The sequence below is a fragment of the Hylobates moloch genome, unplaced genomic scaffold (genome assembly GCF_009828535.3).
Source record: "Hylobates moloch isolate HMO894 unplaced genomic scaffold, HMol_V3 SCAFFOLD_17, whole genome shotgun sequence".
Classification (NCBI taxonomy): domain Eukaryota; kingdom Metazoa; phylum Chordata; class Mammalia; order Primates; family Hylobatidae; genus Hylobates; species Hylobates moloch.
Window position 1 is genome coordinate 43,824,782 of NW_026652292.1, and position 27,144 is coordinate 43,851,925.

Genomic DNA, 27,144 nt, shown 5'->3' on the forward strand with positions numbered 1-27,144 from the left:
CATGACACACAGTTAGTTTTGTTATTTTTTGTAGGGACAGGGTCTCACTATGTTGCCCAGGCTGGTCTTGAATTCTTAGCTTCATGTGATCCTCCCACCTCAGCCTCCCAAAACTCTGGAATTGCAAGTGTGAGTCACTGCACCTGGTCTCAGATAATCACATAATTAAATAAATATAAATTATGATTAGAGTTATGAGTAAAAGCAAGAGAATGGTATCAGAGAATGGGTGGTTAGGGAAAGGCTGTTGGGGGAAATTACATTCTTGATGAAATTTAAAATAACATTTGAGTTGGGTGAAGTGCAGGGATACAAGGGGGGAATGAAAATTACCTCCGTTAAAAGATATGTTAAGTGCCGAGATTCTGATGTGGTAATCAGTTCAACGTATTGAAGAAACTGAAAGAGGGATAAGGTGGTTCCAGCCCATGAATATGAGGAAATGAGGTTGAAGAGAGAAGTACAGCGTCACTGCACCATCTTAGGGCTTTCATATTTTATTCCAAGTACAATGGGAAACCACTGAAGGGTTTTACCCAAAGGAGAGCCAAAAAAGATTTTTTCTATTATGAGGAAGGCATAAAATCATCCCTAAAGTCACTGTACCAGGATTATGATACAACACCTTTTTTCATTTTTACTGAAAGTAATCAGCTTGGTCTTGAAGAATGAAGGTTAAATATCCCTCCAGTCTGTCTCACATCTCCATGAACCCTCCACCACTGATACTACCAAAGGGAGCAAGGCAGGTGTTTTCCACTATCCCCAGCTACATATCAACCTCAGCATAATGGCACTCAATGATCACCCAGAGTAGCTGTGATCACCCTTCTCCCATAGATTCATTACTCTTCTCATGACCACTTATCTTCAGGGTCACTGCTAATAGAAGACATATCCCCAAGCATAAAAGATTTCAGGCTACTTCAGAGGCAAGAAAAACACTCACCAAACTCTTGCTTTCAATGACCAGATGGAGGAGAATGATGAACAGAGCAGCTGTGTTCAGGGGGTTTCCAAATGCAAAGATGTCAATATCTGAGCCCTGGTAGGTCTACAAAGAGAGGACATTAGATGATCCTGGAGAGTTGTGCAACTTGGTGTGGGTAACATCACTTTATCTACAGCTCAACCAAGGCTTGAGTCCCTTCTACAAGGTCCCTGTGAACTGGCCATTTGAAACAAACTTGAACATTTTCACAAGTAAAAGACTGACTCTCTCCCAGACAGGGCATCTAATCTTCAGTTTTTTTCAACTGGAATTCCTCTTTATTCTGAATCATAATTGATCCTCCTGGAACCTCTTACTCACACTTCTAGCTTTTCAAGGTATAGAGAAATTTGTTCTATTTAATAGAGCTACAAATCTTTGAGGCAGCTATTATAACTATCTTTCCTAGGAAAATATACCCTCCTTTCCTATATGTCTTCAAGTCCTTATGCTATTCCTCTCATGACACAATTTTCTCATGTTTCACCATCATCTTCATTCTATTCTGAGTATACTTCACATTGCCTTGTTTATATTTCTCCTGAAATGCAGTATAGCCAGAAAACTCTAGCAATGCTAATTCAAATGATTTTATTTGAATAAAGAATAAAAATTGTCAATTTAGAAATGATCATCTTTTTCATTCTTAATACTGTGCTTCTGTTAACACCACCCATGATAAAACAGTTGTTTTCTTTAGGAGAAGGGTGTATGTGGATGAGCAGCTATACAATGCTGCTTTGTGTGTGGTGTTAGCCTAAATTGTCTAAAATTAAAGTTCATACATTCTTTGCTTTGTTACATTTCTTCCATTCTTTACCTGCAAAACAGGTTTTACAGTTTTAGAGACACTACTCATGGAATCTTAAATTTAATGCTCTGAATATCATTCGAGTAGAATTAGCCCAGCACTCACTATTCTGGCATTGCCTCTCTGATTTTTTTTAGACAGGGTCTCACTCTGTTGTCTAGGCTGGAGCGCAGTGGCACAATCACAGTTCACTGCAGCCTAGACCTCCTGGGCTCAAGCAATCCTCCTACCTCAGCCTCCCAAATAGCTGGGGCCACAGGTCCACACCACTACACTCAGCTAGCTAATTTTTAAATTTTTTGTAGAGATGGTGGCCTCACTGTGTTGCTCAAGCTGGTTTCAAACTCCTCAACTCAAGCAATCCACCTGCCTCAGCCTCCCAAAATGCTGAGATTACAGATGTGAGCCACTGTGCCCAGCCTGTCTGATTTTTGACTAATCTAATTATATAGCCAGACATCCAATTTTGTTCAAGTCATTGATAAAAATTTTTAAGCAGTACAGGGTTAACAAGAGGCCTAAGAGGACTCAAACTAGCTATGTCTATCTAAATTTAATCCATTACCTAACATATATTTTTGGGGAGATTATAATTTAGTCAGTTAATAATCAACCTGATTATATGAGCAATCTGCCCTCCTTTATGCTGATAGTGGTGGCAAAGTACAAAGAAGCATCATTGATTCATTAATAACAAATATACTAAGTGAACAAAGACTCACAAAATAAGGCACAAAGAAGCAGACCAGGCTTTGATAAAAAGCATCCAATAAGGTGATCCAGAAGGTATGGGGTAAGTATGCCTAGAAATGAAGCAGATAATGGGGAGGGAGTAGGATTAACAAGGGTCCAAGAAAAGAAACAACACAAGCCAGTACTTACATTTGTTTCTCTGAGAGAAAGCTCCATTTCTTCAAGTGGTATTTGTCAACAGAGGTAAAGATAAGGGTAACTGAATGTGATGGGTTCACAAGTAAACATGATGAAAAAAATCCTTGAAGGAACGTTTATTCAACTCATGTTGCCTTTATTACAGGATAAATTTTAAATCTAGCTGAAATACAGCCAGTAGTACTAACTTCTCCTTTCCTACTGATCAGAAAGTACTGTTCCAAAACTTCTCCAACTCCATCCATTTCTCTTTCTCTAAATTACTCCCTTCATTCCAATTCACCACCAACTGTCTCTATGAATGGCTGGATAGCCATCTAACTGCCCTGTTTGCTTCCTCCCCTATTCTCAATCCAATCTTCCAAAATCAGCCAGATGGTCTTAAACCCATTTCCAATTTAGAAAAAAAAGGCAGCTTGCTGCCAGTGCGGTATTCTTAAGGCAAATTGGAAATGGACTTAAAAAATGTAAACCAGGTCATGCCATCTCTCTAATTAATCAGATTGACTCCTTCCACTCTCTCCAATGACTTCCCACTGCGTTTCCAACACAATCTAAGTTTCTTCTCATGACCTGTAGGGTCCTACATGGTTTGCCCACTGAATAGTTCTCCAAGGTTACTTCTTGCCGTTTTGATTCTGCAGCATGGACCTTCATTCTTTTCCTCAAATGTGCCAAATCCATTCTTTCCTCAGGGATTCACCTGTGCTATTCTCTCTGCCAGGAATTCTTTTCCTGGACCTCCTACATAAGCATTTCCTCATTACTTGTATCCTAGCTCAAGTATCACTTCCTCATACAGGCAGACCAAACCAGTCTAAAAGTTGTGCCCACTCAGGCACTTACTACCATGGAAATCTGAGAAGTATCTCATCACCATCACGAATAATTCTCTCTGTTTAATAAATTTTCTAGTTCTCTCAGTGGAATGCAAGCATCATAGAATAGAATGTTGACTCTTTTATTCAAGTGACTAAAACAGTGTCTTGTACATACCAGGTGCCCAACAAATATTTATCGGGTTAATAAAGTATTCATATACAAGTTTTCATGTACTAAACTGCTTCCTACACAAATCTTAGAGAAAAAAAGAAAGAGTAAGAGACAATAGTCAAATGATTGAAAATGACTTTTCAAACAAGAGCCAACTCTGAAGTTGGATTCTGAGGCTGTGTGAAGGATTCTGAGGCTGCATTCAGATCCAGCAGGAAAGAGTGCTATCACTTATTAGTGATATCTGCCATGAACAAAATTGGAAAAACATGTGTCACATCCCTGAGCTAGTCTTTTCCTAACATGTTCTCAGTCTTGTTTTCTTCCAAAGGCAGAGGCTGAAACTTCCTTGAAAATGTCGCACTGTCTCTTAAAGAACAAAGCTTTATAAATATACAAATTCTCCATATACGTTCTTCCATTCTTTAAAAGCATACACTTGGAATTTTTACATCTATCCTTTTTTGTCCCTCCGTCCTCTGGAAAATCAAAGCAATGGAGATTCATTGTTTCCAGTCCACTTTTCTCTATATCTTCTTCTATTATTTCCTCATTGGATATGAGGGATATTCTGCCTGCCTTTCTTCCATAAAATCTCAGCAGAAGCCCAATCCAATGGTGGAAGAGAATGTGCCAGAGACAAAGGGGCAAGCAAAATGCCACTGGGCAAGAGAGAAGCACTTAGGGATAAGTTAAAATATAACTTCATGCATCTGGGGAAATAGAGGTTGCTCAAAGAACCTAGAGTAAAAGGAAAGAAATACAATTTCCCACAGTCACATGAGGGATAGGACTTATAAAAGTAAAGAGAGAAGGATCATGATTAAGATAAATGAGAGGCTGGAGGGATTAACTCACAGGGTCCACTGGAAACTGAAAGGGGAAAGTCTGGACATGAAGCCAAAGCCAAAAAAGAAGATTGTGGGTGATGAGAGATGGGGGTGAGGCTCTGTGGAAGGGAAGCTTCTGACTGCAGACTTCCAGACTCATCTTTACAGGAGAGAGATTCTGTAGCTCTGGAAAGTATATTTCATGACACTGAACACAGGAAAATGACCCAAGCATAAAACATAGTTTTGTTGGAGGCCAAGTTCAAAGAAAGGACAAATTTTAGAATGTAAAGTCAATGAAATCAGTTACCTTTTATCAATAGCTACATGCTGGGAAACTCTGCCTGCTGTGATCATGTTTTATATAACTGGCCAGCTCACTAGAACAATGTGTACCAAGATTGGTGAGAGGATTCAACAACAGGAAACGATCTTACTTCTCCCAAGGATAAAGACAAATAACAATCTTTAGTCCATACAAATGGGCTTTTAAAATACAGGCTATAAAAACTTTGATTGAAAATCTCCCTCAACCCTCCTTTCCTCAGTGGATCTGGAATTTCAATTATGCCTGGGGCATGGGACAAGCTTCTCTGACATCAACTACATGTTCTTGCATCCTGGCTTGGACTTTAAATCAGACTGGACTCCTTTAGGAAAACCCATGTAGTTCCTTGGTCTGAATGGATTGGATAATATTAGAGGATTATAAGGACCCCTTCTTTCCTGAAAGCTGAATCTGTGATTTCTCTGTTGGTTGTTCTAGGTAGTGTAAGGACACTAAATGGCTCTCCATTCCAGAAAGGCATTTCAAGTCAGAATAGTTAGACCGATGAAAATAAGTGCATTATTTTGAATTTGGGATTTCCTCAAATTTCTGGTTAATTCTGAAGGGTAAAAATGACAACGTTGAGAGCTTGCTATGGCTGGAAGTTGTACCTGTATTATCTTCCTTAATCCTCACTTCATTCCCATAAAGAACCTACAGCACAGGCAAGTTAAAAAATTTACCAAGGTCACATACCACAGAACCAGAATTTAAACTCAGAGTAAACATAACCTATTCTTTCTAACATATACTGAACCACTTTTTAGTGGTGGGATTTCTTGAAAAATTACTTAACCCCTTTGAGGTTCAGATTCTTCATCTTAGAATGGGACCAACACTAGGTTCTGTCTCAACGTGTTTTCATGAAGATAAATCAGACGGGGGATGTTAAGTAGTTAGCACAATAGATGGCAATGGGGTTTAGTAAATGTTAGATATTATTGGTTGTAAGATTCAAACTTCAGATTTCTTCTTATAAGTACATAAGGCCCTTCATAGATTAATCTGTATTTACCTCAAAGTTAAGTAAGTGAATATCTACCACATGAGTAGAGATCTTTTAAAACAATCAGATATTTCAAACAGTTCTGAGTAGACTGCAGTATTTGGCTAACTAAGAAAACACACTGGCTTTGAAAATGGATATGTATCCATCCAAGCACTCTTGCTTTAACACCTACCTCTGATTTCTGGCCACTTTTGTAAAGTTCAGGCAGTTGCATGAGGGTCTCTGCAGACACATCTTTCTCCAAAACACCATAAATGACAGGAGGGGCAGATGTGAAGAGGAGGTTGAAGAAGATCAAAACCCAGTAATCAGTCATGGATGTTCCTGAAAATCCACAAAAGAACTGGTACCAGAAAAGGAGGTTCACATAGGCCTGGAGACACAAAGAAGGACATTGAGATCTTAGAATCAGTAATGTGTGCTATGATTACACATTCCAAATGCTGCCATTTTGAGCTGGGTGACCTCAGCCTCTCTGCACTTTTCTTACATAAGAGAGGACCACAATTTACCTTGCGGCTTTTTTTTGATAAATATTTTATTAAATTAAAGTGTGCACATGTATGTACACACACACACACACACACACCACTTATTATGTGGTGCTAGCACTGTTCTAAGTGCTTTAGGAATAATTCATTTAATCATTATAACAACCTGGGAATTACACTGTTGTTGCCATTTTACAGATCAGGAAATGAAGTGTAATGAACTGAATGTTAATTTAATTAAGTGTAATTAACTGAATGTTAATCCCAAAATTTATTTGAAATCCTCTTGAAACAAAACTCCCTCTATCTAAGACCAATGTCCTTTCCTGTGGTCTGCCCTACTTGAGAGCACAGAGCACTATCCCCACTGTGATAGTGTTAGGAGGTGGTACCTTGGGGAGGTGATCAGGCCATGGCATTGGAGGCCTCATGAATGGAATCAGTTTCTTTGTAAAAGGGACCCCAGTGAGCTCTCATCATCTCATCTCTTTTTATGTAAGGATATAATGAGAAGTCTACAATCCAGAAGAAAACCCGCACCGGAACCTGACCATTCTGGTCCCCTCATCTGGATTTCCAGCCTCTAGAATAGTGGGGAAGAAAATGTTGTTTACAAGCCGCCTGTCTGTGGTACTTTGTTATAGCAGCCTGAACAGACTAAGATACTGAGGCACAGAGAGACTAAGAAACTTGCCCAAAGCCACGTGGCTAAGAAGTAGCAGAACTAGTGTTCAAACTGAAGGATTCAACTCTAGATGATGAAAATCTAGCCCAGTGCCTGGCACAGACATGGAGTAGGCACAGCACAAATGTCCATTTTCTTGCCTTCTGGGTTCATAAATACATAGTGGTGAAATGGAATGGTGCCAGCAGAGTGGTCAGCCATCCCAGTTTGCTTGGGACTGAGGGGTTTCCCAGGCCTTGGGACTCCCAGTGCTAAAACCGGGACACTCTCAGGAAAACCTGGATAGTTGGTGACCCTAGAGGCCAGGCACAGGAATTCTACATGGTTTCCTGTAGTATTTTGTCTCAGACAAACTAAGTTCACTATAAAAAGCTCTGTGCTTTCAAGGAGGGCAGGCCACAGGAAAGGATATTGGACTTAGAGAGAGTTCTGTTTCAAGGCTGGGGGATACTTCCAATTGATTCTTTGCCTTTAGGTCATTTCCCTAACCACCCTGAATTATTATTTCCTCCTCTGTAAAATGAGAATTATACTACCTTAGGGCTTAGTATCAAGATCAAGTTAGAAAATGGTCATCATCGGCCGGATGCAGTGGCTTATGCCTGTAATCCCAGCACTTTGGGAGGCCAAGGCGGGCAGATCACTTGAGGTCAGGAGTTCAAGACCATCCTGGCCAACACGGTGAAATCCTGTCTCTACCAAAAAAAAAAAAAAAAAAAACCAGACAGAAATCAGCTAAGTATGGTGGCGCGTGCCTTTAGGCCCAGCTTCTCAGGAGGCTGAGATGGGAAGATAGCTTGAACTCGGGAGGCAGAGGTTACAGTGAGCCGATATCACGCCACTCCACTTCAGCCTGGGGGACAGAGTGAAATCCTGTCTCAAAAATCAAACACACAAACAAGAAAGTAGTCATGATCTGTAAAATGTCTTATTAAAAAAAAATTGTCATCACAGATACACTAGAACCTCAGGACAAGGGCCACAATCCTTAGAATAGATTTTGAATTTCTCGATCTCTTGACCTCGTGATCTACCTGCTTCGGCCTCCCAAAGTGCTGGGATTACAGGCGTGAGCCACCCCACCTGGCCAGAATATATTTTCTTAGCCTAGCGTCTACGGACATGGATCAGGCCCAGTTTCTGAAAATGTATTGTTTGTGGTTTGGGATGCTATTCTGGGGGAATGAATCCATAGTCTTCAATGGCACCTCAAAGGTTGTCCAACATCCAAGAACCATGGTCTCAGAAAGATAAGCTACTCCAATGGCTTCTGGTCCAAGACCTTTGCATAGCACATAAAATATGCATTGTTTAGCTAGGTAAATAAGAGATATCAATTAAGTCTGGAGATTATCAGTATGAATGGCCACTCAAGGGTTATGGAGCAGGAAGACCACTGAGGTCCTGATTCTACTAACGAACACTCCCTGTCTTCGGGAGTGTACACCATCTCCTCCTAATACTGGTATTTCTTTACTGTTGGATTCAATCTGGAGTTAAAAGGAGGTGAAGAGGTGAATGGATATTGCCACAATAGGGGCGAAGGTGAACAAATGCAAAGGTTTAAAATAAAAACTTGGGAAAGGGGCTCCTCTTAAAAAGCCATTGACCACTAAGTTCTCGAATTGTAAATTACAAGCTGCAGTTTTCCCAGAAGCACATACTCAGGCAGGGAGTTTATACATTTCAAATATTTTCCTAAAGTATCTGAGTTCTACTAAACTTTGACTAACTGCACTAATTCTAATCAGTAAAGTCTTGAGAGATTCCTGAAAAGTATATTGTGCTGCAGGAAAAAAAAATGTTTCTACCGATGGACATACACACGCGCACACAGAGTTCTACATTACACATTTGGCATCTCCTAAAAATGACTTTCTTTCCCTAAAAATTGTATTTTAATAGAGTGACATCAACCCATGTCTACTACTAACATACTACATATGCACTTTAAAGACTAAGAGTGAATTTGGCCTAAAATTCACGATATTTACATAATTACCCCACTTAGAAGATACTTACATCTGATTACATATGATTTTATAAAAAAAGAAAACTGAAATTTAAATAGCAGGCTGAAGATTAGAGGCCTGGATTTCTAATCAAATTCTGCCCTTTTATGAATTATAGAATCAAAATATGGTTCATTTATCATTAAATAACTACTGAGCACAAATACATTTTATAGGTTGGCTAGAGAATTCTTGCATCTGTGAGCAACAGCCAGCCACACGCTAACACATACTAGGCTTTCATCTGTATCTGTGTCTTTATTATAACACACGGGGCATTAATTTGGAAGAGCTGATATTTTTTGGTATTTCCAGTAAAACGATGCAAACCTTTTCATTCTGCACTGACAGATAACATTAAACATTTCATAATTCTTCTTGTCACAGCCTTTTTTATGGAAGGTCAAAAACTGGATTTTAAATGAAACAGACAGGACTTAATTTAAATGCACAGGGAGTAGAAAATGTTAGCAGATGGACAAGCCTGGCAATTTGCTGTCAGCAGCTGAAACAGCACATTCCGAGCTTAGTTCTGGTAAGACAGCAAGACCAGTCCTGGCTGTTCCCAATACATCAATAAGGAAAGTGAGCTTAGCATAGGACACTTCGTCTTCATCCTTGATGCAACAGTCTTGGAAGGTACGAAGGGAAAAAGGACAAATTCTCTCGGGTTACATACCACATTCTTATAGAAAAAATAGAGAATCATGTTGGAAAGCCGTGTATGACACCAGTGTCCATGGACAAGAAGGAGCTTGCTGAGATGTTTGAACTGAGAAATGGCAAAGTCACTGGCCATCACAGCCTGCAGATGCAATGGGGAGAGAATGCCATCCTGAGTGATCAAACATGTTAGAACAGACACAGCACAATTCTTGGGAAACCCTAGGCCTCATATTCTACCTTCTTCTGACCGCATTTGTTCCATACATGAATGAACATCAGTTTTTTGGATTATGAGCTTTTATCTGAATTTTGTGCCTAAAATACCATCCAACACACACATACACACACACACACACACACGTGTGCACAAATAGGACACTCGCACTTCCTTCCTTCTCCTCTCATATCCTCTTCTCTCCCTTTTTTTTCCTCCCTCTCCTGCCTCAAGATCTTTAGGTCCTTCATTCAAATCCTTAGTAGCTTCTTCAGAGTCAGAATTTACGCAGCCATTGCAGGACTAAAATATATATTCCTGTGATTTTAGATGAGCTCTATTTTTAACAAGTGAATAATACAGCTAAAATTACCCAGGAAAATGCTATAATACTCACCTAGTAAAAAAAATCAATGAATGGATAGGTAAACTTCCCATCTCCCACTCCTCAGCTAGCCACACACAGCCTCACTCTGCCACAGAGAATTTACCATGGAGAATGCTGCCTTTGGATGGGCAGGTCAAGGCCACAGAGCTTGGGTGCACAATATCCACTCACCTGCATGCCTTCTTGACCTGAGACCCCTATCCCAATGTCTGCCACTTGTATCATGCTAACATCATTGGCACCATCACCTTCATGAGGCAGAAAAAAAAGGAGAGAAACATATGAGGAGTAACGAAAGGGTGTAAATGTTGCAAATCAATAGGGGCAGCTCAAGTGAACACATAAATCCTTCAAAGTTCATCCCATTCTGCAAGTTTCCTGGAAGTAAGTGAAACAGAAATGAAGTGGCATCCCACTGCCATCAGGAAGAATTCCAAACTCAACACTGCTTTAAACTCCTTCACGCAATGGCACCTACCCAGACTGATCTTGTTTTTCATGTCACTCATGCTACTTTCAACTCTCCAGATACACCCTTCTCCCTGTAGCCACGCACATGATAACAATACCGTCCTGATCACCCCCAGCTCACTTTTCTGGATTTCAATTTTTCTTGCTCTCAGCTTAGATGTCATTTCCTCTGGGAAATCCTTCTCATACTTTTTTAAAGATCAGATGCCCTTTCATAAGGCTTCAGCACCACCCTATGTATCTCTAGAACACCCATCACACAGTATCATGGCTGCATACAGACTTACTGATCTCCCCCAACACAGGAAGCTTCTTAGGAGGAGGTACCACATTCCTGCTGGTAATGAACAATTGATCACCAACAATTCACCTGTTTTTCAGTAAAGGTGTACTGGTTTTCCTTGGAAATTCTTAGTTTATGTGGTTTGTTAGGGTGAACTCAAACCTCCATATTTATAGGTAAGCAAGTGACCCAGATCTGTACAATCAGCATCTTCTATTCCCTGGCCTCAGTAACTGGTTCAGAGATGGACATATGACTCCAATTAATTGACATTATTATAAGTTATAATATAATTGTTATATATTATATAATGCATGATATAAATTATAAGTATTAAATATAATTTACATGGTAAATATAATTATAATGTAATGAATTATAATATAACTATGTTATCTGTAATTATAAATCCAGGAGTTTTCGCTTCGGAAGCATTTGGATCCATAAGCTTGAATAATTCATTTATTTATCTGTTTACTCAACAAGATAATTGAACAAAATTCCACCTTAATCCTGAAACTTTACTGCAGCAATCTGAAAAGTGATGCTATCTTTTCACCCAAGTTGTTAATAGGATAGGATGGAAACCCAGGAGTTTTAGTGGCTACATCACCACCCTGAGGGGAAAAGTTACCTGAGACTGGAAGCAGTCCAGAGGGAAAACAGACATTGAAAGAGAGAGCTGATATGCCAAGTCCTCATATCATATCCTCTTAACACTAGAGTCTCTGAGATCTTAATCTCATACTACAGTTCTCTTCAGTTATACTCATTCTTTGGTGTCAAGGCTTTGATATCCACTAGAGTCTTTTTTTTTTTCTTTTATTTCTTTTTTTTTTTTTGAGACAGAATCTTTCTCTGTCTCCTAGGCTGGAATGCAGTGGCACAATCTCAGCTCACTGCAACCTCTGCTTCCCGGGTACAAGTGACTATTTGCCTCAGCTTCCCTAGCAGCTGGGATTACAGGATCCCACCACCATGCCGGGCCAAGTTTCGTATTTGCAATAGAGGTGGAGTTTCACCACGTTGGCCAGGCTGATCTCGAACTCCTGACCTCAAGTGATCCACCCACCTCGGCCACCCAAAGTGCTGGGATTACAGGCGTGAGTCACTGTACCCGGCCTGATATCCACTAGACTTCTGATTCTCAAATTTATATCTCTAGCCAATTTCTTATTCCTAAATTCCAGACTTTTATTCTCACTTCCTACCTGACATCACCGCTTAGATATTTAATGGCCTTTTCAAACTTCACATGTGTTAAGACCCAATTCCCAGTTTCCCCTGCCTCTATCTCAGTAAATGGCAGCTCTGTTCTTTCTGTTCTTAGACATAACTTTGGCGTTCCCTTTCACAACTCTTTCTCTCATGTAACATGTCCAATATGCCAGCAAATGTCTCTGGGTCTTTTTTCAGACCATGCCCATTTTTCAGACCAGGCCCATCATCTGACCACGTCCCAACCCTTCCTTTGCTCCCAGCTGTGCCCAAGCTGCCATCATCTCTTGCTGAATTATTCCAACTGATTTCATATGTCTTTGCAGTCCAACAATTACTCTGACAGAACAGCCAAATGATCATTTTAAATTTAAGGCAAATCATGTCCCACTTCTGCTCAAAATCCTTCAATGGCTCCCTAATTTTATAATGTCCTCTAAGACCCTATGTGATCTGGCCCTCTGCTGCTTCTCTGACCTTTAATAACCTGCAGAAAACACCTCCCTTTGCTTAACCGGCTTTGTCCTCTGACACACCAAACATGGTTCTCCTCATGGCTTTCATTTTCACTGTCTTCTCTTCCAGAAATATTCTTCCCCATGTCTCCCATGGCCCCTTTATGATTTCCTTCATGTCTCTGCTCACAGTCAACCTTAGCAGTGAGAACTTCTTTGAAAATCGTATTTAAAAGAGCAGCCCCAGCCCATCTCCAGTGCTTTACATCTCCTCATTCCACTTTATTTTTTCAATAGTACTTATCACTATCTGATTCCTTACAGATTTATGCTTTGTTTTACTGTATGCCTTCCTACTAGACGTAAGTTCCTTGTATAAAGGTAGTTTGTCAATTTTATATACTCTTGTATCTCCATTTCTTAGAAAAATGTCTGGTACAAAAAAGGCACTTGATAAATATTTGTGTGGAATGGATAAATAAATGAATTCTCATGTCCTTGAATTTAGCTTTCCTGAAGGTAGAACACATGGATTTTTCAGTTCTGTGACTCAGTTTATTACTTGATTTAAGCTTGCTGATTTGGGGGTCTGACACTAAACTAAGAAGTCTGGACTATTATACTGTTTACCATGTCACATCCCTACTACCTGGTTCACAGAAGGTGCTCAAATAGGTGATGGAGGAAGGTACTCAAATAGGTGATGGGAAGAAGTGAATGTGGTAGAGAAAAAGGGAGGAGGAAAATGGAAGGAACAGTGGGGGAGGAAAGAGACAGAAGGATCGGCGTCTGGTGTGGTGTGAAAGGGAGAAGAGCAGGACTCAGATTCATCCTCACTCACCAATAGCAAGGGTCATCACCTGGAGATGGCTGCGGACCAGCTTCACCACTTCACTTTTCTGCAGCGGTGTGGCTCGGCAGCAGACCACAGCTTGACACCAAGATGTCAGTTCCAGGAACTGCTTTTGTAGACTTTCTTGCAGGGCAAACTCCAGGGTCTTCCCAGTGATAATGAGTCCAGCTCGTAACCCTGAGTCCTGGGGGACAGGAAGCTGAAGTAAATCTACACTTAATGGCACTTGCTCTGGCAGGGCTTGAGTTTTCTTCTGAAGTTCTTTCAAAATTGTGCTCATCAGCATCCCACAGGCATCCTTGAAACAAGAAGTAAAAGTGGTTAGCCTCCAGGCTCCCTTGGTGCCAGAACCAGTTACATTTTTTATTGTCATTTTTTACCAATTGCTGAATCAAGAAAACCTCAAATAATGAATAACTGATTATTTTCAAAGATTTTACGAGTCTTCCGCAGAGAGTTCTGTGTCTATGTGGGGATGGGTTAAAAGGAGGGGGAACATCTCATCTGTATTTCTTATAAAGAAATAGCTGTGAAATTTCTTCATGTGTGCAATTTGCCTTCTTGAACAGTGAATCCCAAGAGTTCTCTGGTCTCATTCTGCCGATTATTAGCTGCTTGACCTTGGGCAAACTATTTAACCTCTCTAAGCCTTAACTTTCTCATTAAAAATATGCAAATATTATTTCCATCATAAGGTTGTTGTGAGGATTAAGCGAAATAATACATGCAAAACTCCTAGTGTAAGGCACGACACATGGCAGGCATTTGCAATAGTAATTATTGTTTTTATCTTCTTTTTGATTCAATGTATTCATTCACTCACTAAGTAATGAGAAACTATATATTAGAAAACATTCTAAGAGCTGGAGCTACACCAATAAACATGAAAATTCCTGCCCTCCTGGCACTCGCATTCTGGCCAGGATGTTCTTCGTGGTACTTATCATGTCTCGTTTGCATACATCCTCACTCCACCCTAGTTAGGAAGTTCTTTAAAGGCAGGTATCACTTTCAGTTCACTTTTTTTTTTTTTTTTTTTTTTGAGACGGAGTCTCGCTCTGTCACCCAGGCTGGAGTGCAGTGGTGCAATCTCGGCTCACTGCAACCTCAGCCTCCCGGGTTCACGCCATTCTCCTGCCTCAGCCTCTCCGAGTAGCTGGGACTACAGGCGCCCGCCACCACGCCCGGCTAATTTTTTGTATTTTTTTAGTAGAGACGGTGTTTCACCGTGGTCTCGATCTCCTGACCTCGTGATCCGCCCGCCTCGGCCTCCCAAAGTGCTGGGATTACAAGCATGAGCCACCGCGCCCGGCCCTCAGTTCACTTTTGAAGCCTTCGTGAGGCTTGAAAGAGGACCACATCAGGTACTCAGTAAACATTCACTGAATGAATTCTACTCAAGAAGATGAACAATAAGCTTATCCAGAAATTACTGTGTCAAGTGACCACTAAGAACAAATTCCAAATCCAGAAGCAGTGAATTTAAGTTTAGTTTATACACTAAGTCTGAAATAGTTTATTCGTGAAAGAGCTCTCCCTCAGAGCTTGTTTGCTTTGATTTTAAATGCTGTTTCATCAAGCATTTCTCAACCTACAACAAAATAAGAAAAGCAAGGAAGAAGTAGCTATGGATATGTGAGCACGAAACAGCACAAAAACTATAAACACTCTTCTGGAGTGTTGACAGGGCTCCATTTTAGGAATGAATTTGATCCCATACACCTCCAAAGCCCTTAAGGAAAAGTATACAAAGATGAATCAGATATGCTCATACAGCTCACTGCATCATAGTAAAAATTATTTTTAAAACTCTTCTGGAGTTTGGTTCAATTAAAATGGCACATTTAGAAAGTAACATGCCTCGCAATTACTGCAAACATTAATATCAGATTGTGTTTAAGGTATTGTAATTGAAAGAATACAGCTGCAATACCATACAATAATATAAATATAGTCTTTGTGGCACCAATATGCTTACAGTATACAGAATACAGTCTGTGTGGATATTCTCCAAAATATGATTTTAAATTGTAGTTTTATGATTATAAATTGATTATAAAGGGTTTTGTACTCTTCTATTTATTTGAGTATGTGTTTAGGTTTTACAAATTAACTATTTTTTTCATTATAAAAATAATAGAAGTATGCATACACACACACAGCTAATCTTCATTATCTGTGGATTCCACATTTGTGAATTCTCCTGCTTGATAAACTTTATCTGTAATTTCACAATACTTGAGGTGCTTTTGTGGTTACATGTCATAGAGTGACATTTGAATGTCACATGCATAGAGTGACATTTAAGTCATGGGATATGCCCATTCCCAGCTGAAGCTGAACACCATGATGCCTTCTTTTGCCAGTTCTCAAACTGTAGCAAAGTCTTCTTTTCATGGGCTATTTGGTGCCATATTTTTTGCATCTTTCTGCTTTTTGTCAGTGATTTTGCTGTTTAAAATGACTCCCAATCATGGGCTGCAGTGTTTCCAAGCAAAAAAGGCTATGATGTGTCCTATGGGGGGAACTTACCCATGTCAGATAAGCTTTGTTTGGGTATAAGTTACAGTCTGTTGGCAATGCATTTAACGTTAATGAATCATTAATATGCATATTAAATAAGGTACATTTCAGAAGAAACAAGGTCATGTATTGATTGTTGACAGTATGTTGTAGTTAGAGGAAGCTAACTTTATATCTCCTCTAAAAGCAGTGGTCAGTGTTTGCTAATTCAGAGCTCGAGGCAACTACATAAACTATAACTCTACAAATAAGGAGAACCAACTGTATATATGTAATATGTAATATATAATTAGAAAATATACTGAAATAGGAATCAGAAAATTTAAAGTTTAGTAATCAGCTGTACTTAGAGAAATCACGAGCATTTGGAGTCTCAGGTTATAAAACAGATAATTTATCTTCTATGTCTATTTGTTGTAATTGTCAAATGAGATCAGGTATGGAAAGCCTTTCTGTAGATTCTAATATAAATTATGAAGATAGAAAGCTACCAATCTGAGGAGAAAAATTTAAATGAAATTACAAAAATAAAACTTAAAAAATTAAATGACTAATCCTGAAAGGCCTTTGTATATTCCAATGCAGTAACTAGTTACAAACAGGATATGACTATATTAAAACAAATGAAGAAAAAAAACTTTTATGAGAGTAAAAGGTAAAGTTTGTAACTGGCAACAGTTAAAATCTAATTTGTAAATTGAAGAACAACGTTGATGGAAATTTGTAAAGATGACATAAAAGTGACTTCAGACATTCCACTGGCTGCCACATTGCCTACTTAGAATGTTATAGGAGCAATTCCTTCACTAAGTGACACACTGGGCTCCTTGATCTTCAAGTCCTTTTAAACTCTTAGTGATTCCTGAGGGACTAAGAGTGTGAGGGGGAAAGAAAAGAGTTAAATACTAGTGACTGAGCCCATACTATGTGCCTGGCTTTTTATTTTGAGTCGTAATAAAACTAAATTAATTATGTTTGTTTATTCTGTTTAGTTACTTGGAAAATTCACACATGTGGAATAGCTATCGATAGCAAAAAAATTATAGATACTCAGTAAATACTTCTTGAATTGATAGTTTTAAATGCCTTTAAACATAAGATAAATTGTGTATTTATAAATAATTTTTTTATGTATATAAATTTAAGGGTACAAGTGTAATTTTTTTACATGGATATATTGCATTATAAATGAATTTCACAGTCCTAAAGATTTTACTGTTCACAACAATCTCTATTTTTCTTTTTTAATGCTTACTGAACCCCTCTCATTTCATAGGCACCGCATTAAACAATTTGTATTTTTTCATTTAATGCTCACAAAAACCCCATTAAACAGTCATTACTCTCCCATTACAAGTAAAGAAAAAGCGGCACAGCAGAGTAAGCAACCCGTTAGGCCAAGAATTTGACCGCTAGTCTTACCAACCACCTAGGCTACATTCTTTTGGTGACTGAAATGACTCAGCATTTTCTTGTGTTCTGCCCCCTGCAGCTACTGGGAGTTGGCTGGTGGTTGTGGTTATGGGTCACTGGGCCACCGTAAAGGAGAACCCGCTCTATTTTTCCCTTTTCTCAAAATGTACCATTTAGCTGAGTGCTGGTTGAGGCCCGACCATAAAAACATGCTAACCAGGCCGGGCGCGGCGGCTCACGCCTGTAATCCCAGCACTTTGGGAGGCCGAGGCGGGCGGATCACGAGGTCAGGAGATCGAGACCATCCTGGCTAACACGGTGAAACCCCATCTCTACTAAAAATACAGAAAATTAGCCAGGCGTGGTGGCGGGCGCCTGTAGTCCCAGCTACTCGGAGAGGCTGAGGCAGGAGAATGGCGTGAACCCGGGAGGCGGAGCTTGCAGTGAGCCGAGATTGCGCCACTGCACTCCAGCCTGGGCGACAGAGCGAGACTCCGTCTCAAAACAAACAAAAACATGTTAACCAGTCATGGCAGCCTTGAGCAGGCAAAGCTCAGGAAGTGATCCTGAAGAAAAGCTCCACAAGATTTCAAAGAAGGCAGACTGCAGTGATGGGATTGATATCACTGATGAAGTCTGACTGCTGGAGAAGAACGGGAGGAAGTTTTTCAAGAAAAATAAACAATGTGCACAAATCTTGGAGGGTATCACTACACTGGAAGGCTTCCGAGAAAAATAAAACTCTTCTTTATCTGATTAAACATTGGTGTTAGAGATTAGCGGGAGGCAAAAATAGAACAAACTGGGCTGAGTCAAAGCCTCTTAAATTCCTTCTCTTTTAAAAAATGACATTTTCCTCTTCCCTTAAACAGTTCTTCAAACTTATGATATTCTCGGGAGCGCTACCTAGGAATTACCACAAGAGGGCATGATTTCCCTAAGAGTCTATTTTTAGAATTGCCATAAAAAAATTTAATAATTTATTCACCTGATTTCAATAAAAACTGTCACTTTTTCTCATCTTGAAAGGGAGGTAGATTCCTGTCTCAGGACTTGATATATTTTCTCATTTTGGGCTAAGTCCTGTCAGATCCCTGGTAATCCAGTGTGGAGGGGAGAAAGCAACTAAAAAAAAAACAACTTTCTTCTAATGCCTTTATTCAGCAATGATTCCTCTGAATCATTATAATTTTCCATCAAGCCTTTAGGAGAATTATGACACCCTTCCAAGCACAAGGTAGGTTTCTGGATAGAAAAAATTATCAAGAAGCTAATGGTTGCTGGCCGGGGCACAGTGGCTCATCCCGTAATCCCAGCACTTTGGGAGGCCAAAGCAGGCGGATCACTTGAGGTCAAGAGTTCAAGACCAGCCTGGCCAACATGGTGAAACCCCGTCTCTACTAAAAATACAAAAATTAGCCAGGTGTGGTGGCAGATGCCTGTAATCCCAGCTACTTGAGAGGCTGAAGCAGAATTGCTTGAACCTAGGAGGTGGAGGTTGCAGTGAGCCAAGATACGCACCACTGCATTCCAGCCTGGGTGACAGAGCAAGATTCCGTCTCTAAAAAAAAACAAAACAAACAAACAAACAACAAAAGAAGCTAATGGTTGCTCTTTCGTTTTGTTTTTTATCCTTGCATACATCAAATCTCAAATGTTCCAATGGCTTTGAAAATACAGAAGAACCGATTTAATCTCAATATACGCACTTTACTTTGGGTATTGAGGATAAAAAGCTTGTCATCTGGCTCTAGTAGTTTGCATGCATAAGCTATGTTGACAGCTGTCTCCTGCTTGTCCCCTGTCAGCATCCAGATCTTGATGCCTGCTTTGTGAAGAGCTTCTATAGATTCAGGGACTCCCTCCTGCAGACGGTCTTCAATGCCAGTAGCACCTAAAAAATAACCAAAGTGCAATAGGACTTGTAAGAAACCAAAGCCAGCTGAAGCTCAGCTAGTCTACAGTTGAGTCATATCTGTTAGCCAACTCAACCCTACACTATATAAACTGCCCAGCTGCCTCGGGAGAGTCAAAGGAGGTTTGACGACCCAGACCAAAATTATGTGCAATGTAATATTTTGGGAAGGAAGCCTCAGGGATCAATGGATTTATCAAACTTACTTGTTCTCCGTTTGGCTAGATTTCTTATCTGTAAATTGAAGGGATTTGAGTCAATTATTTATGCAACTTTACACTACAATTTTGTAATTCTATGATATTCCCAAGGATAAAGGCGGGATTTTATTTTTATTTTTATAGATTTAGGGGGTACGAACGCAGTTTTGTTACACTGATATCTTGTGTAGGGGTGAAATCTGGGCTCTCAGTGTACCCATCATGCAGACAGTGTAAATTGTACCTGTTCGGTAATTTCTCATTCCTTGCTCCCTGACCCATCCTCTCACTTTTCTGAGTCTCCAATGTCTACTATTTCATTTTCCATGTCCATGTGTACATGTTATTTAGCTCTCACTTGTAAGTGAGTACATGTGGTACTTGACTTTCTGTTTCTGGGTTATTTCACTTAAGATAATGGCATCCAGTTTCATCCATGTTGCTGCAAAAGACACAATTTCATGCTTTTTTATGGCTGAGTGGGATTCCATAGGGTGTATATATGTGTGTGTGTGTATATATATATATAATATCACATTTTCTTTAATCGTTTGTTGGTGGACACTTAGATATCTGATTCCGTGACTTTGCTATTGTGAACAGTGCTGTGATAAGCCTACGATTGCAGGTACTTTTTTGATACAATGATTTCTTTTCCTTTGGGTGGATACCCAGTAGTGGGATTGTTGGATTGAAGGGTAATTCCATTTTCAGTTCTTTGAGAATCTCCATACTGTTTTCCATAGAGGTTGTACTAATTTACTTTCCAACCAGCAGTATATAAGTGTTCCCTTTTCTCTGCATCCTTGCCAACATCTGTTGTTTTCTGACGTTTTAATAGCCATTCTGACTGGCTTAAGATGGTATCTCATTGTAGTTTTAATGTGTATTTGTCTGCATCTGATAACTAGTGATGTTGAGCATTGTTCCATGTTTCTTGGCCACTCGTTGTTGTCTTCTTCAGAAAAATGTCTGTTAATGTCCTTTAAAGGGCAGGCTTTTAAAGAATGCTCCTGCCAGTAAGATGCAATGTCTATTTGCAGTGTTCTTTTATGGATCTACAGTTCCCTTTTCTGAAACAACTGGGGCCATATGTGTTTTGGAATTCAAACATTTTTCAGATATTAAAAAAGTAATATGGTGCATATATCATATTCTATAATACTTGGTAATCAAGCATATTAATATTTCTGAAGGAAAACTGATAAATGTTCACATAAATTAGGATAATAAGGAACTATAAATAGTCTTATATCAAATCAGGCATGATTTTTCTGCCAAATGAGTTTTGGCACTAAACCCATGGAGCATTTTTGATTTGGGAATCGCCGATGAGGAAATGTGGACCTATGCTACTTACACTGTCACAGAGAACTCACTTAGGGCAGGCATCAGTGCTGTCTTTCCTAGATACTAAGTTAGGTCAATGTTTTCCTCCTAAATAGAGGAATGGAGCTCAGAAGCTGGTATCTTGGTATATCAGAGCTTATATTAGAATCTAGACCTCCAGACTCTAAGACAGTGCTTCTCAAACTCGACCGCCTTTAGCATCACTTTAGGGAGCTTTAAAAAATTCCAGTGCCCAAGCCACACAACAGATCACTTTAATCAGAATCTCAGGGGAAGCGCTTCAGATAATTCTAAGATGCAGCTTAATCCAAGACAAGAGGGGTCAGTTGTGCAATTTTAGTTGAAATCAGGAAGAGAAGAAAAATAAATCTCCTTAGTCCAGTAGCAGGTGCAGGATAAAAAGCTTGGAGCCAGGCAAACATGAGTTCCATGTTTGGTTAATGAGTAACTGTCAGCTACTGGCATGTGACATTGAACAAGTCATTGAACTGCTCTGTGCCCCAAATTTCCTCTATATAAGATAGAGATTTGTTGTGAGAATTCAAAAAAAGAGATAACACATATCAAGCACCTTATCCAATGTCTGAGAAGAAACTCTATTCTTGATATTTATCTTGATTTGAACCAAGATATTTATTGGAACATTTACTTGACTTTGCAGTCTATGTTAAGTGTTGCATTTTACATGATCTTCTTGGGGTGACCATCCTGATCCCATCACAAGTGAAGTCTAGTTCACTGCAGTGGACAACAGAATAGAATGGATTGGAAGTTGGATAGAGATCAGACTGGACAGGGTAGGCAGAACCATATATGTTTATTAGATAACAATGGAAGAAAATAACCCTTATTCAGAGATATCCAGTGTTTTTCAAAATCCTCCATTCAGGCAATACAACATAATTCGCCTACCAAGTAATGTAAGTTTGTTCTCCAACCTCATGGCAGATTCAAGTAGTAATTCTTCCCTGTTGTCAATGCTGGTTTCAGCTAAAAAATGATTCCTCAGCCACTCTGCATATTCAGTGTCACTCATGACCTATGGGAAGAATTAAAAGAGAGGTATGAAGCAAGCCATATGATCTTGTGGGAATACCAGGACTGACCTCTGGCAAAATATCAAACCATCAACTTGTTTTACGTATTCCTCCCTCTGGGCACAGCCATGTCAGATCCATATCCTCACACCACCTGGACACTAGCTTCCCAAACTCTGTGGTCAGACTAGTGCAACACTGATGATGGATGACCCTTTAACTCAGCATCTCTGGAAATTCTAGGCACCATATATGATGACAGTGGGTTAATGTCTTTAATTAAATCAGAAAGCATGCAGTTGGGAGTGGTCTCCAATTGACAGTTAAGTCCAGTTTGATTCTAATGGTGCAGTTGAGAAAGTGGCATCAGGGCTGTTTAGTTTGAAGGATTCTGTAACCAGCAGCACCTTTCACATCTTTTGATGGTTTTTTTTTTTTTTTTTTGGTTTTGTTTTGTTTTGTTTTTGTTTTTGAGACAGAGTCTCGCTCTGGCCCAGGCTGGAGTGCAGTGGCGTGATCTTGGCTCACTACAAGCTCTGCCTCCCAGGTTCACGCCATTCTCCTTTGATGGTTATTTTATGTGGTTAATGAATGGTAAAAAGAGAAGGGCCCTATGGGTGAAACAAGTCTGATTCCAAACAAAAATTAAACGAAATTCCTGGAGAATTGATCAATGATATATTTTCCTTTGTCTTTAGGTTGCCATAGAAGGAGAAATCTACATTTCAGTTTTTACAAAGCAGAGTGGAGTAAAGCGGGTGAGGCAATTCCCCTCTCTGTCTACTTATTCTTGCCCACAGGTCATTCGATTTGAGAGAATCTGACACCTGTTGGGCTACATTTTAATCAAGGGCAGGATCATTCAATTGAAAAGGCAGAGTTGGTTTGATCTTGAACTCTCCATTCTTCCTTTAACTGTGTGTGGGGCAGGCTTTTTGTTTTTGGTTTTGTTTTGTTTTGAGACGGAGTTTTGCTCTGTCGTCCAGGCTGGAGTGCAGTGGCGCAATCTCAGTTCACTGCAACCTCTGCCTCCCAGGTTCAAGCAATTCTCCCGTATCAGCCTCCTGAGTAGCTGGGATTACAGGCATGCACCACCAGATCTGGCTAATTTTTGTGTTTTTAGTAGAGACGGGGTTTCACCATGTTAGCCAGGCTGATCTTGAACTCCTGACCTCAGGTGATCCACCTGCTTCAGCCTCCTGATTACGGGCGTGAGCTACTGTGCCCAGCCATCAGACTTTTGATTCCTTATGCAGCTGGTTGACTGAGTTCCTTGGGGTCTACAACAGATCCCACTTTCCCTAATGCAGCTCCCACGAACTAAACCTTGGGTAAGAAATGAAAAGTTCCGGTGAGAACATCCCTCAAATAATTTATTGGAGCTCCATCTTCTTTCTTACTAAACTTTTGTTTAGAAAGGATATGCTATGTACCAAAATCATTCTCAGTAAAGAATAATCAATACTGAGATAATATCTAGGATGTTTACCTGGATTTACATATAAAGACTTACGGGCACACAAGAAAAGAGTATTAAGAACTTATAATGAAAAAATTAAGGCTGATCTGTGCCCTCATTCTTTCCAAAGCAGATTTAATGCTGTAAGACAGAGTGATCAACATTTTCAAAGTCCTGGGAGAAAGAAAGTAAGATCCAGAGATTTTTGCTCCCAGCCAAACAACTGTTTACATATAAAGGCACTCACACACATATTGAAACATGCAAGAACTTAGAGAATGTAACTTTCAGGGATCCTTGTAGCAAAATACTTTGAACAAACTTCAACCAACCAATATATGGAACAGAGAAGGTAAAAAGAGAGCCAGTGTCCAGGGAACCTTCCCCAGTGCCTGGATTAGGGTTTGCTACATGCTGGTTTTCAGTCAATGATAGTTAAACAAGGGAAAAAACAAAAAAGACAGAGCGCACAAAGCAGTCTCACCTTCTTTGCTATACATAAAGTACGAAGACCTTGCTTGGCATAGTCATCCAAGTGCTTCTGGGTTTTCTCCCTTATTATCATCTGCTGTTTTTCCAGACTTGCTCCATCTGAAATAATGGACAAGACGCTTGAGTTCCTACCAGTCTGCCAAATTACAGAAATACTGTTTAAAACAGTAATAGTTTAATCCATACTAAACAAACAAAAAAGCCTTCTGGTTTTGAATCCCAAATGGGTATCTGCAAAAGGGACCACTCAGAATAAATCTTTCCCTCGTTTCTTTCCCCTTGGGCAGAGGAAAGTACAAGAACCTGATACAAACACTGTTCCCAAATCATCAATAACGACAGTAACATAACTATAATGCTGCTAGCTGACATTTATTGGGCACTTTCCATTTGCTAGGCACTTGGCCAAAGGCTCTTCATACATTGCATATAGTATGTCATTAAACCTTTCAGGAACCTGTAAAGGAGGTACTATAAGACCCAATGAGTTGAAGACTTAGGCACAGAATAGTTAGCTAACTTTATCAAGACCCAGCTAACGATGGAGTTCACCTTTGAACTCAGATCTGGGTAGCCCCAAAACTTACTTGCTTTCCCATCAAATCCTAGGCAGCTTCCCTCTACTTCACCAAATGCGATTAGTCCGCAAATATCTATTTCTTTGCCTTTATAAAGCCATCAAGTATGGTCTTTTAATCTCTGAGCTTTTCAAATCACTACTATTTCACTTTTGTATAAACTTACCTGGGGAAGCCACTGACAGTAACTCCATGATCACAGAATCAGCGCCCTTCGTATACACCACAACTTGATTGGAAAGGGGGTGCCGGACCACAACAGACATTCTTTTTCTTACTGAGTCAAAGGGCAGGATGTGTAGGAGTTGAAATGTTAATGGTCCCAAAGCAGCAAAGTCCACCATGACCTGCTCTGGTGTCCGAGACTGTAAAGTGCATTGGTAAGCCCTGGCAGCGTACACTAAGGCTGCTTCATCTGGGCTCTCGGCCTCATAACACAGGTTGCAAGCCAATGGCTGTCCAGGGAGGGACTCTGCCTTGCCATTCAGGAGGCCTGCATCACTGTGTTGTTTCTCTGTTTCTGTGCAGCAAGCTGAGCTACTGGAGCACTGGGGGCTCTCGCACACCTGGGAGACCTCTTCCTCCACAGGTGAAGCTGGTTTCATTCGACTAAAGAGGGGGAGTTTGCTCACAAAGGCGTTTGGAACTCCAGAAGATGGCTCCTTCCCACTGTTAAGCGATGGTGAACTTGATCTTCGGACAGACCATCTCTGGAAAAGACTTTTAATCTCTTCCAAAGACTTAATGGGCAACCCCCCCAGTGAAGGGTGTCTGATCTATGAAAGACAATTTAGAAAGGTTTCAATACAGTCAAAAGCAGTTTATAACAACTTTGAAGGCAAACTGGAAATAAATTAAATATAAAAAGAGTTACCACTCACTTAAATAGCTAGCAGCCCATTCCCTATTTACAACCACCATGGAAAATATTAATACAAATAAAAATTTGTTTTTTAATAAATATTCAGATAATTTGATTTTTATTAATATTTTTAATATTTATGTAATACTTTGCTAATATTTTAATAATATTAAAATGAATGACATACATTTCTACAATCATTTAGAAAGAAATTTGACAACTGATAATAAAAGACATAAAATGTTAATATTGCTAACAGTGGGCATCCTTCAGCAATTTTTTTTCTAAAGAAATAACTTGAAATACAGGAATTCCATAATCTTAATTGTGTGTATCCTAACCATAACAATTTTAAAATTATAAGCAAATTAAGTATTCAGTAACAGCAAAATAGACACATATTGAAAGGTTATATAACATTTAAAAATAAAGCTTATAAAGTCTATAGGGCAATATTGAAAAAGCTATGAGACTAGTGTAAAAAAAGTAACAAGTAGTAATATACATAACAAAAACACCAGAAGAAAGCAAATCAAAAGATTAACAAAATGTATTTTTCTCTTTTATTTTCCAGATTCTACAAAAGTTTGTTACTTTGAATTTTCTTTTAAATGGGCCAGTAAGCAAAGTAGCTTCATCAAGAAGAGTTATCAATATCATAATGTGGATTTGAATTTCTATTTTCATAGAACTTTTTCTTATTTGTACCCTGGTTTCTCTTAAATCTTAACTTTTATCAGTGACTAAACTGAGAAATTCACATTAATCATGGAAGGCCAGTTAACTGGATGGAAAAATTTTCTCATTCAGAAATGCTCAATAAATGAAAAAGGTTTCCTCCATAAATAACTAATTTTATAATAATTTGAAGGTCTTATGCTAGTTGATTTTCAAACTTATCAGCAACTCAGAAATGAAGAGTAAAACACAATCACAGATGAGGTTTCTGTACCTCACATGAATGCTGATTAGCTACTTATTCACTGTCCTTCTATCATTACTTTGAAATACCATGAGGCTTAGACTCTCATATGCTTCAGAGATTTTCTTTCAAGCAGTAGAATATTATATTCTTTAAGAACAAGGCAATAATATTTCTTAAAAGGAAAACACCAAAAGATGCTTACTTTGGAAACAGATTTATTAGAAAAATATTTTTGGGAGAAAAGAATAGCCTTTGTTATGTAACTGCACAATCACTTTTTCAAAGAGCAACTTCCTAGGCAAAGCCTTGTAAAAATACAGTTCCTGATGAAGCTCAACTTAATTGGAAGGAAATTGTTTTTATGTTAAAGTTGACCACCTCTGAAGCTGCTAAAAGAAAATGGTCTGATGGAAAATTAAATTGAATTGGGTTGTGCTGCAAATTGAATTTTAAGTGAGTAAAAGGTGAGATAGTTATACACAAGGAGGCTAGCACAGTAAGTGGTGAATCACCAGCCCGTTAAACAAGTTTTCCTCCTCACTGAAAATGAATTTTCTATGAATTCTAAGCTACAAATAGACTTTAAAAATCTAGCTTTTTTTGGCCAGGTGTAGTGGCTCATGCTTGTAATCCCAGCACTCTGGGGGGCTGAGACAGGCGGATCACCTGAGGTCAGGAGTTCGAGACCAGCCTGGCCAACATGGTGAAACCCTGTCTCTACTAAAACTACAAAAATTAGCCAGGCGTGGTTGTGGGTGCCTATAATCCCGGCTACTCAGGAGGCTGAGGCAGGAGAATTGC

At 39.4% G+C, this 27,144-nt stretch overlaps 1 protein-coding gene across 4 annotated transcripts in view; it reads right to left on the reverse strand.

The window, feature by feature from the left end:
* The window catches only part of ATP10D (ATPase phospholipid transporting 10D (putative)), a 108,517-nt gene that overhangs the window by 11,559 nt on the left and 69,814 nt on the right, over nt 1-27,144 (reverse strand). For 3 of the 4 annotated variants that reach the window (XM_032135373.2, XM_032135375.2, XM_058430029.1), the window contains exons 12-21: nt 24,723-25,332; nt 23,971-24,077; nt 21,903-22,029; nt 19,235-19,419; nt 13,578-13,887; nt 10,481-10,557; nt 9,721-9,846; nt 6,026-6,226; nt 2,525-2,605; nt 950-1,054 (exon numbers count right to left, since the gene is read on the reverse strand). In XM_032135373.2, coding sequence (XP_031991264.1) covers nt 950-1,054; nt 2,525-2,605; nt 6,026-6,226; nt 9,721-9,846; nt 10,481-10,557; nt 13,578-13,887; nt 19,235-19,419; nt 21,903-22,029; nt 23,971-24,077; nt 24,723-25,332 — 1,929 coding nt within the window. The remainder of the gene's footprint in view (nt 1-949; nt 1,055-2,524; nt 2,606-6,025; nt 6,227-9,720; nt 9,847-10,480; nt 10,558-13,577; nt 13,888-19,234; nt 19,420-21,902; nt 22,030-23,970; nt 24,078-24,722; nt 25,333-27,144) is intronic. The other variant, XM_032135376.2, reaches the window with a different exon arrangement.